Source organism: Aptenodytes forsteri, unplaced genomic scaffold (assembly GCF_000699145.1).
Source record: "Aptenodytes forsteri isolate BGI_AS27 unplaced genomic scaffold, ASM69914v1 Scaffold80, whole genome shotgun sequence".
Lineage (NCBI taxonomy): Eukaryota > Metazoa > Chordata > Aves > Sphenisciformes > Spheniscidae > Aptenodytes > Aptenodytes forsteri.
Window position 1 is genome coordinate 1,298,952 of NW_008795026.1, and position 17,121 is coordinate 1,316,072.

Consider the following 17,121-nt stretch of genomic DNA (forward strand, 5'->3'; position numbering starts at 1 on the left):
GTACTGGCAGGCTGTTATTAGGTCCACCCAAAGTCTCCTCTTCTCCAGGCTGAACCAGCTCCTCTAGCACATGGGAAGTGCTCCAGACCTGAGCATCTTGGTGGCCTATGACTGATCTTGCTCTAGTTTATCAATGTCTTCTTGTACCAGGGGCCCCTAAACTGGGCACAGCAGCTAGATGCGGTCTAGTGAGCGTGAAGTAGAGGGGAATAATCATTTCCCTCAAAACAGCCCAGACTGCTGTTAGCCACCTTTGCTGCCAGGCCACACGGCTGGCTTGGGTTTATTTCAGCATCCACAAAGGTCCCTAGGTGCTTTTTCCACACAGTTGCTCCTCAGCCAGTTGGTCCTCACCTTCCTGAGAGGGCACATGCAGCCAAGGGACTTCCTTTTGCTGTCCAGGATATCTGTGGATCATCTCAGTAGCTCTGCTCACAGGTATCCTGAATAATCATCAAATCATTAAGTCACTATTAAAAGACAGCATGAAAATCACTCACAGCCCCCTTGGAAATGGATCTTGGAAATGGACAGTGCCATTGGAGGCCAAACACCACTGGGGGACATGGCTGGTATGGAAGGCAGGGAGGAGACAACTCTCTTGAGACATGACTCCAGTCTCTGAAGGTGTATCTGAAAATGAGATAAGAAGCTGGGTTTGCCTGGCAAATTTGTCATCAGAGATAGAAGCTCGTCCCTGTAGAAACCCAGGAACTTTAGCCCAGAAATGCATCTAGGCCAGTGCTTCCCCATACGCTCTTGTTCCTGCCCTCTTGTCCAGCCAGGGTTTTGGCCTCTGAGCTGGGATGATCCCTGAAGGGTGTCTTAGGTTCCCAGGCAGCCATAGGCTTACTTGCGTGTGCCAATGCAAATTTGGAAATGCTTGTCTTCTTGGGGTGAGGGTGTGTGGCTCACCTCCAACTCAGCCAGCATCTTTATCAAAGGCTACCCAGGGAAAATGGAAGCTCTTGCTTATCTATTTCGCTCCCAGGTATTTTTCTCCTGGGATGATTTCCAAACAGTTTAACTCAAATGAATTCAGTTCTGAACAGCCCCATGATTTGATCCCACGCCATGCCTTGGGATGGCATCAGCAGCTACCTTGGCTGGTGTTTCGAGGAATGGTGAGCATTTTGTCATCCCAGCTTGGATGTGCCAAACGTTGTTGATGACAGAAGTCAGCTCTCCACCAGTGGGACTATACAGTACAGCAGAGACAAGAGTATCACCATTGCTATCGGTCAAGTGAACTGGGAACTTCTTCCAAACTCCTATGGGTGAGAACTTGCACAGCCGAAAAAGTTATTTTTTTCTTCTTCAAATTGCACTAATAAGATAAAGAGTATCATCTCTTTACCCCTGAACCATGCCTAATAGCAGAGAAAGGAGAGAGACCCCTCATAGCCTCATTTCTTTAGGTAGTGCAAATCTTACTGGCTTCAGTGCATTTTGCATCGAACACATTGCTGGAAGAAAAAAACACCTTGGTTAACTAGGTCTCCCTGCACTCTGTCTGCAGCCAATAGAGGCTTATTTGCAGGATCCTGGATTAGCTGACTTGACCCTGTCCAATTTGATTTCTCCCTAGGGGAAGATCAGAGAAGGAGCTGAGTAAGTGTACAAGTGTACAAGACATTCCTAAGTGTCTATTTCCATCTGAAAGAGCTTAGAGAAGGTGGGACATCTGCACAGGCCATACAGCTGCTTTTCTGGACTGACAACTACAAGGTGGCTGGGATTCCTGGGGCATCTGAAATGATACTAGAAGCCTATATTTAGGCCACCGAATCAAGCCCTCAGCAAGGCCCAGAGATGAGTTCCAACCAGCAAGGCCAAGAGCTCCTCCTGAAGCAGATGGCTTCTGAAGGCCAGCTAAGAAGCTCTGCAGACTTTGCTGCACAATTTGCTTAGGTATGCACCAAGTGTAATGGGAGATCAGACACCTGACACTGAGACAGAGACCAAATTTACGTGTCTTCATCTATTTATTGATCTTAAATGTTTAGTGAATATTTATTGTGAGTGAAAACAGGGCATCCCAGAAATAGCCCTGAAAACACTGGTACAAGGTCAGTGCCCTGGCATCGATATATTCCAGTGGTTTACTGGGAGGTCAATGAATGTAAGCTCTAAAGGACCTTGTGAAAGAAAACCCTGCAGTTGAATGTCTATTGCCAGAGACATTAGTTCACTTCTTCAGCTGCCAAATTTCTTTTCTACTCAGACCTGCTAGACATCTGGATTCGATCTGGATGATATAGATTTGAGGTCAGGTATATGGATTACACCACAGTCCTTCAAAAGTTTAGTTGTCTAATTCACAGGGTCTAGATAAGACTAACTTCTTTCTGTAGCCACACCATGGGACTAGAAAGACGCATGGCTAACAGCATCTAGATCAGGGCTAGACAGATCTGGCAATTCTTCAATTCCAGTTCTGGTACCTGGAATCCTTAGTTCTTGTGAAGAGCACGAAAAGGACTTGTTACCACCCCCTTATTGCTTACTGGCTACAATATCCCAGTCCATGTCACTGGTGTGGGATTCCGGCTACCAAATTTTGCACTGTGTCTGTCTCTACAAAAGCCAGTAACTCAGGTGGCCTTTATGGTCAAGGGACAAAATAGGTGTCGGGCGCAATTCCCCTGCCCTATCGTAGACAACTACTTTAGGATCAGATGATTCATACCTTGGACTCCATTGACTGTATTGAGCAGTTCTCCAATGATCACAGACGGAACTACCTCCAGCTGAGACTTGTGAAGAGCCACATAAAGTCACGTGAGTCCCACTAGAATGGTCTTTGGAAGAACAGTATCCTGTGTCTAGATCATACTTTTACTCCATTTACAGGACAAATCCCCTCTACCAGTGACAGTCACCCTGGTTATTTAGACTGCCCCTGAGCCTCCAGCTGTGGCTGAGAACTATATGGTGCTAGGTGTCATGGAGACAGGCATGACTAAGATGATCCCTTCCCTAGAGTACTAGTGAAGCCTCGTCTGACAAAGGGCAGGCTTCACAGCACAGGGGTAACAGTGAGTCACTCTGGCTAAGCGCTCCATGGGCAGATGCAGCTGTGCCCACAAATTTGTGTTTTATGTCTATTAAGAAAAAGAAAATACCCCACTATAGAGGAAAGAAACCAGTCCAGTGAAAGTGTTGCTGTGTTGCTGCATTGCACTTGTACTTCAGAGCTGGCTGCATGTCCACAGTAGCGAGGAAATCTCAGGATGAATCCTAGCTCTTCAACCCTGAAATGTGAAGGGCAGGTTGGTTTCACAGCTAACATGGGCTATACTGACTCGTAATTATGGTATTGAGTAGGATCTTACTGCACCTAATAAAACCAAACGAAGGATACAGGCAGACAGGTGAACTTAAGGAAGCAATAAGATGATATTGATCAGTTGACAGATTGGGGGAAAGAAAAACAGCCTTCAAAGCACTATTTCCATGGAGACTACTTTCCGTTCCCTGTTTCTATGACAGCTTTCATCAGGAGATCTTGATTGCCCTATGGTCTGCCTGGTCCTTGATGTGGAGGAGAGAAAGGCAAAGATAGGAATTGCCTCTTTATTGGGAACCAGAAAGGGATATTGAAAGGGCAAATGTGAGCCTGACACCAATTCTACTGACACCAGTAAGAGTCCTTCCAGAGACTTGAAATGTATGCCTAGAAAATAGACTGACGGTGACCACCTTGCAAATGCAGAGAGCCCACAGATCATGTGCCTCAGCTTGTGGCTCCAGAGGAACCAGAACACGAGCTGCAGGACACAGATATTCCACTTCTTGTTGCTGACCAGGAGGGTTTGGTGCCCACTGAAAGGTTAGGCAGCCTACAAACTAGTCATAGGTTGTCTACAGGGCAGCCATGTGCAGAAAAGCTAGAGCTCACTGTATACAATGTGAAGAGCTTTGGATTGAGCCTCCTGTATCCAATCTCAGATAGGAAACCCTCAGCTGGTATAAATGATATTCCTTCTACTAGCTGCCACAAAGCAGTCACCCCCTAGGACTTTGCCTAGGATATAACCTAGACCCTGCCTTTTTTTCTCAAATCCTGGTCTTTATGAACCCCCAGATACGCAGTGTACAGAGTTACACACCTGTCTATCTCCATCATTCTCCCTGCTCTGCACTCTCTGAGAAGACAAAAAAAAAAGCCACCCTCAAAATAATTCTTTATTGGTCTTCCGGGGATGGTCTGAAATCTTGCTCTTACAAGGCTGACGGTAGAAATTCAAGCTTGATTTTCATCACAGTGCTCTAGAGAAAGTGGGCCGTGGCTGTCAGTACCTCAGGCATGACAGACTTCAGAAAGCTTCCATGGCAAAACAAGTAGAGGTAGTGTATGTGTTAGCATGGCAATCACTTCAAAATTAACATAAGCAGTATCCCATTAATGGTGTATGTCCACCATGCTGGCTTGAAATAGGGTCCAATGCTGGAAGGACTGAGAATCTCTGCTTCGGACAAACACTAATTGGAAAAAGGATTTTATTTTTTGTGAAAATACACTCCTGGTAGCATCAATAACCTGCAATTTCTGACAGTATCTGCTGCACTGCAAATCCCTTTTTCATCCCAGACTGGCCTAGAGATAGAACACAGAGGTACTCAACCCACATATTTCTAACCTGTAGATATATCTGACGCTTCCGACACAAAATGCCAGGACACTGTGCATCGCTACTGTGATGCATGCAATGAGTAAAAGCACTGACACAGTCCTCTCTCATCAGACACTTTTGTTTCCCAGCTACCATGAAGATGGTTTGCATCCCTTTGCAGAACTCAGGGCATTGACAGCAGTGAGTGGCGTAGCCAGGCACACTTCCAGTCTTACTTGTATCTCTGCCGCACTGGGATCTATCATGCTAGTTGGCATGCCACATGGAAGGCTATGTGAAGACTCTTCCCTGCTCCTCCTCTTTGGCAGAGATGATAGGTCTAACTAGACAGAATCTCAATAGAATCTCCTCCCTCAGTTATCTCATTGAGGCACATGAATCCAAATGAGAGTTAGGAGGTGGAAAAGTTACAAAATTTTAATTTGTTAATTTAAATTTGCTGTGCATTGCCAATCAGCTCAAAATTGAATGTGATCGAGCTGTTAGGACAAGATGCCTCCGAAAGCAGGGGATTAACATCAGTGTCTTCCAAGATATTTTCCAGCCCTGGTAGTCCTGAAAACTAGAGAGAGAACAATTTAAATCTGGAGATTTAAATCCAGCTTGTGCTGGAAAGTCCTCTAAAACATGTGAAGAAAATTCAGAATAAGCATGCTAAAGTGGAAAGAGCAAATTACTCCAGCACCGGTGAGATACAGGTGATGGAGAACATATTACACAACTCGCTTTTTTCTTTCTACTGTTGAAAAGCCCAATGGAGGGAACGGGAGTGAAGAGGGACAGGGATCCAGTGTAACACCGTCAGCTGAGAAGGGAGACAATTAATCTTGCATTTAAATGCTCTCTTGCTCAGATTTTATCATGAGGTTGTTCTTCTTATTGGCTCATTATCAAACAGGATTTCTTTCCCTGATCTTAGTGAAAAACGCTCTCAAGATAGGTGTCCTCTTCCTTTCCAGAGTAAAGAAAATGATGCCTGGTTTTATTGAAACCAACCCAGAGTAGTGTTTATTATTGAAAATATACAGTATTTTTGAACATCACATAAAAAGCCTAGTAGATACATCTGCTCTAGTTCAAAATGCTCAATAGATAATCTTTGTGCAGCATGTAGCACTATCCTCATAATGCAAACATCCTCTTCTCATTACGATTTTTACAGCGCTTCCCTTTTTTATTTTTTAAACCCAGAAAACATGTTTTGTTGTCCTTCCCCACCCCAATCCTCTTAGCTGAAAAAAACCAAAGATTTTCCAAAGGCTACTTACATTGTGTTGAAAGCGTGGGGCTAAGAGGAGTAAGGATACTTTATAGAGCTATCTAGAGATATTGCCGTCCTTTTCAAAATCTTGTGTACGAACAGGGCATGGTTCTTGCAAGGCAAAGTGCCCTGTGTTAAACAGTCCAGCGATGCCCTGGCTAAATCCCAGTCTATCAAAGGGACAAATGGGGAAGGTAGATAAATTCGGATTTTTCACACCACCTTTCAGATGCTCTTTTTCTTGCTGCCACATGTTCTCAAATGACAGTTCTGCAGAGAAGAAATTTTTACAAAGAAACAAGAAAGAGATGGGCTATCTATACACCAAACTGTTGAAATCATTGGGAATCAATGTACAGGGTGAGATGGGCAGTATGGTAAAAATAGTCTTTGTTCACCACAATACGGAGGGGAAAACAAAAAAACAAAAGGAGAAAAAAATTGTTCCTGCCAGTGTGCTGTTTTAGACTTTGTATTGTGAACTTCCACAAGGTGCAGTCAGTGTTGAATCTCTTTATTCTTTGAATCTGTTTCGCCACCACCTACCCCAAGAGGCTTTTGCCTGGTTGCCTTAAAGCAGCATCACGAATATGGGAGATGAGAGTCCATGAAAATATGATGGGCACCTCATTGCGAAAGAGAGCAGTGCAGAATAAAGGAAGAAAGTTTGAAGAAAGGGGCTTGGGTAGAGTGAAGAAAGAAGAACCTTGAAGGCCACCAGGTGCTGTGTGTATGTGCGGGGCATATCACACGGCTGCGGTCTGTTTGATGCTATGGAAGCTGATTCGTGTCGGAGAGGTGGGGATAGACATGGCACGTGCCACACGCACTCGGAGGGAGTGATGATCTTGCCAGCGGTGCCATCTTTTCCTGGCAGCAGAACGGACCTGGTGAAAAAAAAAAAAGGAAAGAACATGAACACCTGGAATACTCAGGTGTCCTCTGTAAAGGGACACTAGACAGCTCTGAGACAAATGATGATATGTGTCAAGCCAGTGAAACATGCAGGGCTTGATTCAGCTGCCTAAACACGGGCATCTAATTCACTTGATATTCTCCTGGGTACTTCACTCTGGGAAAAGCATGGGTTTCACATACCTCATGTCTCATATCTGATGTCTTAAATACCCCAGAGCATTTCAAATGGCAATAAATGCCTAAGCTTACTCAATTGAATCAAGCTCTCAGGATGGATGCCCCTGATGGAGGTCTCAGAGAGACCTATAACAGGGCCTGTAGTTGCCCCTGCTTCCCTTGTATATGAAGGGGAATCGCAGATCATCTAACTAAACATTGGTGTCTACAACACAGGCACATCTGGCCTAATCCCTGTGAGCATCTTGTATAGGCAGTGGAGAGCTACTCTACAGTCAACAGAAGGTCATCCTCAAGAAGATGCTTACAAATCTTGAACTTTAAATGCATATTTTGTTGCATGAACCAAAGAGAGAGCCCAGGAGCTCTAGCTCAAATACAATGTATATAATTAAGAGAAAGACAGGTGATAGGAACCCTAGCCTCAAACACAATGGGAGGGAAAGCTTGAGATACTCCTAACATAGACTGTAATCAATTCCTGCCAAATCATTGGCATAGAAGACTCAGTCAGAAGCTGAAATGAAACATTTAGAGGAATTTCTGGATATTTTTGTTGATCTATGCTTACTGTAGAGACAAGAGCAATTCAGACCCCTAACCTAGGTAGCTAGGTAAGCCTACAAAATCAGGTGAGATGAATCTGGTCCCGGCTTCTTGGACAGTCAATGGGTAATTGTACTCATGACACTTGGAAAAGAAGTTGACATTCTGCTGCCAACCTGAAATCCAGTCAACTCTGAGAAAAGAGCATTTTTACATACAACCTCTATATCAAGCCAGGGCCTCCTTTGCCAAAAGCACATTTGTTTAGAAGGTGGGGTTATAAATAACATAATGTAGATATTACACCTCAGCTACTGACCCATAGTTCTCTTCCTGACCAAGAGAGAACCAGTCAGTATGGTCAAAGGGTATGATTCATCTCCTCCTAAAGCAGATGTCCAAAGTAGGCCAGATACTGTGGTCAGATGAAAAACACCTATTTACTTTCATTAGTTATAAAGTGAGTCTAGACAATTAGCTCTGCTTTAGATGTTTGGATTATAAATTTAGCTAAATTTAGACAATATTGATATCTTACCCTGAATGTTTTTCAATCTTTAATGTACTTATCTTCACTGCATCCCTCAAAAGTAAAGGAGTGCTCTTATCCCTATTTTACCACCAGCAGGCTAAAGCTTGGGTATTAATAGCAGTGATGTTGTTGTAGAGTAGACCTCAACATGGATCAGCTACCATGGCAACTGTACAAGGCCTGGGATGAGCTTGCACAGCCTGTGTGAAACCCATGCTGACACAGCTCCTTAGCTATCAGCACCTGAGGTAGATCAAAGCCATCCTGGGTGTATCTATAATCACCACTGGGATTGCAGGGAAGATGGTGTTGAAACAAATTGTCCAAAGGTGCACAGCTACTGCTTTTCTCCATTTCTTTTAAAATTTGGGGCCTGTCTTCAGGTGCAGTGTGAAGTCTACTCAAAACATGAGGAACACACACTCCTCAACCCCACTTCAGACCAGCTCCAACATGCTGTCTAACAGGTGCTCAAATGAGCTGATGAGCTGTAGTAGCAGAGCTATTTCCCACCCTAACCACACACTGGCAGTATTAGGTGTCCTAGATGAACAGGAATGATGGCCTGATAGTTAAAACATAAAACAGTTCATAAGGAGGACATGGGAAGGGGGGATCTGCACTTCTTCTCTCAGATGGTTTCAATCCTCCCATTTCTTGGTGGGCCTTCAGGGACTTAGACAGACCCATAGTCTGTAGCACTACTACTTAGAAACTCTGCACTGTTGTGGCCTGGCACCTAACAATCCCTTCTCATCACCAGCTTTGTCCATGAAATACACCCCATTTCAGGTCTGTGAGTATCAACTTGGAAAACAGTTTTGTAGTTGCCCTCTTTGGTGTTTTGTCAGGGGAATCCTGAAGCTGGAAATCTGGCTTTTGTATCAGAGCCCTTTCAGAAGGCGCAGATTGGGGAAAATGGACCTGAGGATCTCTTTCTTTGGTTGTTTTCTCAACTGTGTGTGATCTGTGCTGCTTGATCTGACACTTAAGACAAGTAGATGCAGATGTTTATAGTAAGGTGAGAAGAGTGCCACACTGTGTTTCTTTCTCTGATTTTGAATCAATGATTTGTTCCAATATAAAATAATGGGTTTTACACTTAATAGGTGGGACAGACCCTAGAAAAATAAAGGCTATGAGGGGATAGGACTGCTTGCGTGGAAAAGGGGAAGAGTCAACATCCAATGAAAGAAGAATTAAAGTTAGTAGACAGCACTGCCAGGAGGAGCATGATCATCACAAATGAATTTGCGATGAGACTGAGAATAATGTGGTTAAACAACAGTGCAGGGGATTTCTGGAAGAGCCTCTCATTATGAATTTGTAGGTACAAAACACCTCCCCTAATTTCAAGATGGGGTTTGGTCAGTTTACATAATGAGTTGAATGAAATAGTTATATGAGATAGCCAGAGTCAGGATGGGCTGACTCAGCTGTATGCTACTACAGTAGAAGCCAGCATGGACTGCTGACTTTCACCGTCTCATCAAACTGACCTCATTGGTTCGCTGAACCCTTCTGTTAAAACATGAGAAGCGGTGGAAAGAAGATGTGTCATGGTGTTGCACTTTCCTGGATGCCCACTGTTTGCAAATCTATCATGGTTCTACCTGGAGTGGCCAAGGGATACTTATTTCTGATTCTGGATTTAAGGGTGCATATAATATACACCCAAAGGCCAATACATGTGCCAAAGTACATACAAGGGAGGATGCATCTCATCTGAAAGCTTGATACCTAGTCTTGGCCAATTATTTATGCTTTCAATATAGACGATGGAGAAAGTGAGACGATCCCCCTAAGGAGGTGACTTAGATATGTGGAATGAATAAGTCCTTGCTCCATCTTGCTCCTCTGAGTACAAAACCAGCTTAGCTAAATGTTGGGCACCTAAGGCAAATGGTATTAAGTAACATGTAAAGTGTCAGAGGGGTAACCATCGTCATGGGACATTGTCCCATGAAGAACATGGGACTTGATCTGCAGAGGGATGTTGCCTCTCGAATGCTCATTTCTCCGCAGATGTCACCAAATGCTGAGATATTGTTAGAAAAAGTTTTTTCCCCTTTCTGCTAGAGTGAAATTCACCTTTGTACGGGGAGCCTGCGATCCACTTCAGTCCTTCAGAGAGGTGAATTTCTTCATCTCTGGTGCAAAAGCGGAGAATAAATCTCTGTGTACAGCACAGCCTTGCTAAAGACCTTAATAGCAGACTGGCAGTCCTGTGAATTCAAGTATCCCAGGTACTCCTACAGCAGCATTTCATTGGGTCATGAAAAGGGGGAGTCACTGGTGGGCTTTTTGTGTTTCTGAGTAACTTGTGCGAACAGATACTTACTCAGCCAGTGAAGCCAGATTAGATTTATCATTTGTGCTTCAAACCAATCAAGTCAAAAAGAGTGACCTGGAGATAAAGACGTGAGTCTAAACAAGCAGTTGTCCGAATGGCGTTTATGATATGGTTTGCTTACAAGCTTTGAGAAAGGATAAAGAGTAGTAACAAAAATGCTGTCTTCTTGTACAGCTGGAGCCATTCCTAATGGACTGGGCACATGGAAATAGATTCTGCACTTACAGGGGTGAGTGCAAAGCATTTCTTAATGACAGAATAGTTCACTGCAATTAGGATGTGACCAGAGCGCAAGCAGAAAAGGTTAAGCTCAAATTTATCTCTTACAATTGAACTCAGAAGCAAAATGCTAGCTTAACTTTATGTCAGAAAAGAAAAGAGAAAACCGGCTGTGACTGCTATAATAACATATTAAAAAAGACACCAAAAAAGCTATTACACAGCAGAAGAGTAATAGAAAAAGATAAAGCAAAATAGCAACCTCAAACCTGGTTGTTAATCTCCATGAGAGCAACTACCTCTATCCATTAAGCATTTGTAGAGTCAGTACCGTGTCCTAGAGTCAGCATTAGCACATCTATGACCTGAAATTAACAGCACTTGCCTGTAATAGCCCAAAGATTCGTACAGGCTATCATCAGTGGTTAAAGCTTAACAAAGAGCCTGGGGAATACAAATTACCAGCTTCACCTCTATGTAACTTTAGTTGCTTGAGATGACAAGGTTTATCCGTGCTGCTGAGCAGGGAGCTCAGTTCTCTGCGTTGACCCTTGCTCTGTCTTTTTCTTGCAAACAGTTGCTCTTTCAGAATTACCCTTTTCAGCTCTTTGCACTTTGTGTACTGTGAATAATCACGGTTTCTGAACATGTGGCCAAATCAGATTTACCTACATATTTGTGCCTACAGAGTGTGGGCACTGCTTTCAGCAGGATTGCTTTAGAACAGTCAAGATAAAGAATTCAGGTGATGGGATGGAGAGAAGTCAGTGGGTGATCGTTTTTCTTTCCTGATTGGATCACCTACCAAGGAGTTCTCAGACTTTCAAATCACATCTGAAAATCACTAAAACCCACATCTGTTCATAAAAATTGTTAAAAACCTCTCCTCCTCCTCCTCAGAAGAACAACAAAAAGAATGAAAGAGATAGAGAGAAGGATGAAAACATGCAGAGAAGGTTTGCTTTTGATAAAATAGACATCAACTTTGTATTGCTATTACTTATGCTGGACAGTGGCTGCTGGCTAACTTCTTGCAGCCATCGATTAGAAATGAGTTGAAGAGCGAGCCTTTAGTGGCATTAAAAATCAGTTTTTGGAAGAAATGTCATGTCTCATTAGCAGAGAGGAAGAAAGCTTGATCCATTTACACAGTGCTTAGAACAAAGGGGCCCATTCACTTGGGACTTCCTGACGTAATACTAAAATATAATAGTAGTAATGTAGGTAAAACGAAAGGGTCTGATAAGAAGAGTAGAATTAAATGAGCTGTCATGGTAATGGGAGCTGGAAATAAGACTATTGGGATGCCACCATACTCAGTCCCCAGAGAACATTTCTCACATGAAAGTGTTAACGAGTGAGGAGCAGAGGAACAACACGTACTCTCTGACGCTAGAATAATCATGTGTTCAGTAGTCTGTGACTACATAACCCTAATTAAGTTCTTGCTTTGCTCATACGCAACTTTTTACTCCCAGAAAACCTGATCCAAAGGCAAATGAAATAAATGAAAAAGGTTTAGATAGATCTCAATGGCCTTTGAAACAGACCAATTTTTGCTCTATGAAAATAGATGTCAGTGATGAATTCATCAAGTTCCACCTACACTTAAGCACCTTTGTGCCGTGTTTCATAGCCTTGTGCTGCAGTTGGAGGTAACTGGAGAATAACTTTGGACTTTAAACATCTTTGGTTATGAACAGCAGTGCAAATTGCGGAAAAGTTGATGAAGATTTATTCAATTTTATTGTAAGCTACAGATGAGCAAGGGGGACTTTCAAGCCATGTCCAGATCAGCAAAAGGGAACTCGTTATGCAGACTTTAAATTTTAAGACACTGGTCTCACTGTGTCTGACTCTGTAGTGTAATCCACTTCCATGAAGTTTCTGAAGCCCTGGCCTCTCTCTATCCAGCAGAGACATAGGAAAGGCCATAAGGTATTGGCAACAGTTCATCAAAAAGAGACAACGAAAAGAGGTCAGATGAATTCTACTCTCATTTGTGTGAATCACTGCCTATAAAGGGAGTTGAGGGTGATCAGCTCAACTGCATATGTGTATGTATTAGATGTCTAATGTTAAGGGGATAAATCCCATCCATTACATAATAGAACTTGATGATACTACAGGATACCTTCAAAGTTTTCCAAAGGGTTAGGGTGTCCCTCAGGGGAGGAGGATCGGTAAATGCTGGATTTAATAGTAAATGCTGTGAAGAAGCCTATGGGCCAAGCTTCTCCAGATCCTTGGAAGGATTAAGTGCAGTCTTGAATGAAAGCAAAGAAACAGAACGGCCTAAGCACAGAGCTCACTGGACTGACAGACCTCAGGATCTGCAGATGAGGAACACTCATCTGCTAACGCTCTCAGAGAGATAGGAGTGAGTCTTTATCTATTTTTTGTAAATAAAGTATATCACTGAGCAACTCTACCTATGTCCTACAGCCACCACTCACTCTATTGGTATGGCTTTACAAGGCTCCCAAGTAGAGCCAAACTCGCAGGCCAAAGATGGCCATGTTATCATTAGACAAAAAATTGAACCAAACATCTCTATAAAGATGCCATCATCAGTGTTTAATCCTCCTAAGGTAGGGAAGGAATGTAGTCAAAACAATCTGCAAGGCTCAAAGGAAACACGGCAATAAATCCTGTAATCTTACAAAAATGAAGCTCAGGTGGAACGGAACTTTTTTTCCCCCCAAATAGCCTACATCGCACCACTATTTCATGTAACATTGTTAAGTTTCTTTTTCTCCCTAAAAAAATTAGCCTGCTTAACCGGTCTGCAATTCATTTTTTTGCCAGAGTCTTTGGCAGCAATTCCATACAACCTGGTAAGAGGTGGATAGTTTTGCAGCACCTGCCAGATTGGGATGTTGAAGTTTTGTTCAGGATTTGTTCAGATTTTGACGGATGTGCAATTTTGTTATCATATATATCATATATAACTGTTCGAGAAGCTAGAACAGTTCTGACTAGTTATAAAGATTTGCCACACATTTTGGGGTGGAAGCAAACGCTGCTCCCCTCTTCTGGGCCACAAAGGACCAGAACTAACCACGGGAGAGGGAGGCCATGAATGCAATCAGCCCACCCCAAGCCTCTGTGATTTTGTTGTGGTGTGCTCTGGAGGCATGCTCACAACAGCAGCGGTGTAGTGAAAAGGAAGATGAGGTGGGGAAGGACCCTCAGACCAGTTGCTACCTTTCACCATGCCTGGACTTCTCCTCATTTTTCTCTCTCTGGCAGGACCCCAGTCTGAAGAGACCTACTGGAGTCACAGCAATTAAGGTGAGTTTCTACCAAAACACATCTGGGTGTGGGAGACGGGTACTGAGAGGAGACTGCAGTCCTGGAATGAACTGCTGCCTGGTGGTCCCAAAGGGAATGTTTGATCCCTTCAGTTGACTCTATATTGACCAGGCATCCTCAGGGGCATTTAGGAATAGTACTCATACTTACACTGTTGGAAACGTTTGCTCAGAAAGCAATCATTGTGGGAGATGGAATTAAACTTTAGCCCTCTAGTCCACCCCCATATTCATATTTATTCAGTGATTTGAAGGAACGCTTAATGCATGTCCTTTGGGTTCAGAATGATTAATGTGAAGTCTGCTTAGATTGATGGGCAGGTGGATGACTAACCATTTAGGTGGTGATTCATAGCTGGCAATTATAATGAATAGCCTCCCAAGATGATCAGATCAAAGTAAGCCACTTTGAGCTTAATAGATTTTGAGAGACAGATGGTGCCTGGGTAAAGGGTCAACACAAAAAAAAATTAAACATATTTATCCTTGCCTTGCACCTTGTTGTGAGAATAATTTACAGTGCCATCTAACGAAGTAACCTGTTCTATTCCTCGCTGGTTATGGTTTCTCTCTAAGTCAGCTAATTGCTTTCCATTTTAAATGTTAATTCATAGCTGATTATTAATATTGACCAGATAATACTAGAATCTGAGGCCTGCTTGAGCTGAGAATTCATGCTTTGCAGGATGATTTCGGACACAGGCCTTGCTAGTTATGTATCCCTTCAGGACATGGTTAGAAATCAAGGACAGCCACCTTATTATGGACATAGGATTAATGAATTATAGAATAATTAAGGTTGGAAGGGACCTCAGAAGGCCTCTGCTCCAATGTCATGATCAAAGCAAGTCCAGTGTAGAAAATATACCCAGTTTTGAAATTATGTCAGGGCCTTAAGCAGTTATTTTGAATACTTCCAAGGACAGAGATCTCAAAACACCTCTGGGTCTCTATATCTACAGAAAGATATATTTGGAATATGGAACACTATAAATGCACTCTTTCCCTCTTTGAAATACTTTATTTTCTCTCAGGAGAAAAACATTACTAGCAAGGAGGTCTGGCTGAGAAGGTAGATACCACACTAGAAAGGGAACTGGAGGGAAGTTCCATCTTCCTTTAAAGATGTTTTATCTGGAATCAGTCAAAGAGAGAATAGAAATGCTGGGAATGCTGTAACCATCTGCCTGTGAGCAGAAGGTATATACTGAAGAACTGAAAGAAGACCCTGGAGACAAAAGTATGAAGAACGCCTAAGTGAGCTGTGAGCCTAGAGATCAACAGAGAGTGATTACAGCGCTCGTGAGTGTCACTACTGCCTTCTGTTGTCTTCCCTTGATGCTTTCCTATGAAAAGCCAAAGGTGACAACTGTCTTCATTGGCCTAATAACAGTGAGCCTCTTTTGGTACTGAAACTATAATGAATATTTTTCCTGGATTTCATATCATGCAAACAATTATAAGGCTACTCTACATATGCCTAAAGACTATAACCTTCACTGAGCCTTTTTTCAGTTTCAGGTCTGGCTGTGACCTGGTTAGGACAGCGATGTTTTTATCCAACATTCAGTTCTCAAGATCATTGTCAGAAAAATCAGAGATACCATGTGAGATGAATCCCACACCAGATATACTGAAACTATAATGAATATTTTTCCTGGATTTCATATCATGCAAACAATTATAAGGCTACTCTACATATGCCTAAAGACTATAACCTTCACTGAGCCTTTTTTCAGTTTCAGGTCTGGCTGTGACCTGGTTAGGACAGTGATGTTTTTATCCAACATTCAGTTCTCAAGATCATTGTCAGAAAAATCAGAGATACCATGTGAGATGAATCCCACACCAGATACCCTTTTGAAAGACAGGCTTTAATTAAACACATGCTATCAAGCTCAGTTACTGGATTGGATTAATCAGCTTGTACTACAGAGGCTGAAGTTAGTGGTTTCTATGATTTAGTGGTTTCTATGGATCTGTACTCTCATCCAAACTTACATAAGGATGAGAGACCACGAAAGTATATCCCTGATTATACATTATTATCTTCTAATAAGCAAACTGATCTAGGTAGAATAAATTTCATCAACTAAAAAAACCTCAAGATTTTTTAGTGAACTGCAATAAAAATTGTCCAACAGGACTTTTGTGGAAATGCATTCTCTTCAGCACAGTTTCAAGCTATTGTATCTATCCTTGTTCCAAAAAACTCCATCTTAAACTTTTTTTTTTTTAATCTAGTGCTATGTGAAATTAAATTCAGTCTTATGATCTCTTAATTGACAGAAAAAATTCTGAGGAGCATCTTGATTTTTGCAGTAATTGAAAAAGAAGTTCACAACCTACATTCATTCTTTTTAAGTGGCATTTAACGTAAATGCATACATATTTTTCATTATGCTATTTTTCATAACATCTTAAATTCTCAGAAACCTCTCATCCTCAATTTTCTTGGAAGTCCAGAGATGCTCTTTACCACTCAGATTAAATGAAATTTGCATATTTTTGCCCTCTAGTGCTAGTAGATTTTCTCTGTGTCCAAAAATTATAACTTTTTTTCCTATAAAGTCTCTAGACACATCAATATGAGTCAAGAGCCAACGGCCTCTCATGCCCATCCATGGCACAGAAACAAAAGCTTCAGAACTTTTCAGAAGCAATGAAACATAAAAAAACTGTCTAGCTTTGTATCTAAACTACTTCTTCTCCTTAGGTTCACTGGAATAACTTGTGTATAATGTGTTGGCTTGGAAAGACATTCGTATTCAAAACCTGAAGGATCATATCTCCAGTAGAGGGGCCCGAATGATACACACTCTCTCAAGACCTGGCCCATCAGCTTAATTGTCACTGCAGCTAGTCCAAGATCTGTGTGAAACATTGTGTGTTGTGGAAATGAGGGTAAGGGAGATGTTTGTATTCCCAGGCCAAATGCCCGCTCCAAAGCATAAGGAAATAAACTCATCCCATTTGAAATTCTTTGCATGGACTGCAATTTAATAGCTTCACTTTTTCCCTTCAGTGATCCCACTGCTGAACTGTCAGACCAAATCACTGCAAAATCAGGACCAAGACCTTTTACGATGATATCTTTTATTACCAAGGTGCCATATTCAGTTAGAGTGCTGGAGGCGCTGCCTTCTCCACTAGAACATCAGATC

The 17,121-nt window shown here is 42.4% G+C and overlaps 1 protein-coding gene across 2 annotated transcripts in view; it reads right to left on the reverse strand.

Moving 5' to 3' along the window:
• Positions 1 to 5,512: 5,512 nt before the first annotated feature.
• LOC103896193 (corticotropin-releasing factor receptor 2) overlaps positions 5,513 to 17,121 on the reverse strand; it is a 66,742-nt gene continuing 55,133 nt past the window's right edge. Inside the window, exons 9-10 of one of the 2 annotated variants that reach the window (XM_019471197.1) lie at positions 10,413 to 10,478; positions 6,707 to 6,785 (exon numbers count right to left, since the gene is read on the reverse strand). In XM_019471197.1, the coding sequence (XP_019326742.1) occupies positions 10,440 to 10,478 (39 nt within the window). In that variant the 3' untranslated portion in view covers positions 6,707 to 6,785; positions 10,413 to 10,439. Of the gene's footprint in view, positions 6,786 to 10,412; positions 10,479 to 17,121 lie in introns of both variants that reach the window. The other variant, XM_019471196.1, reaches the window with a different exon arrangement.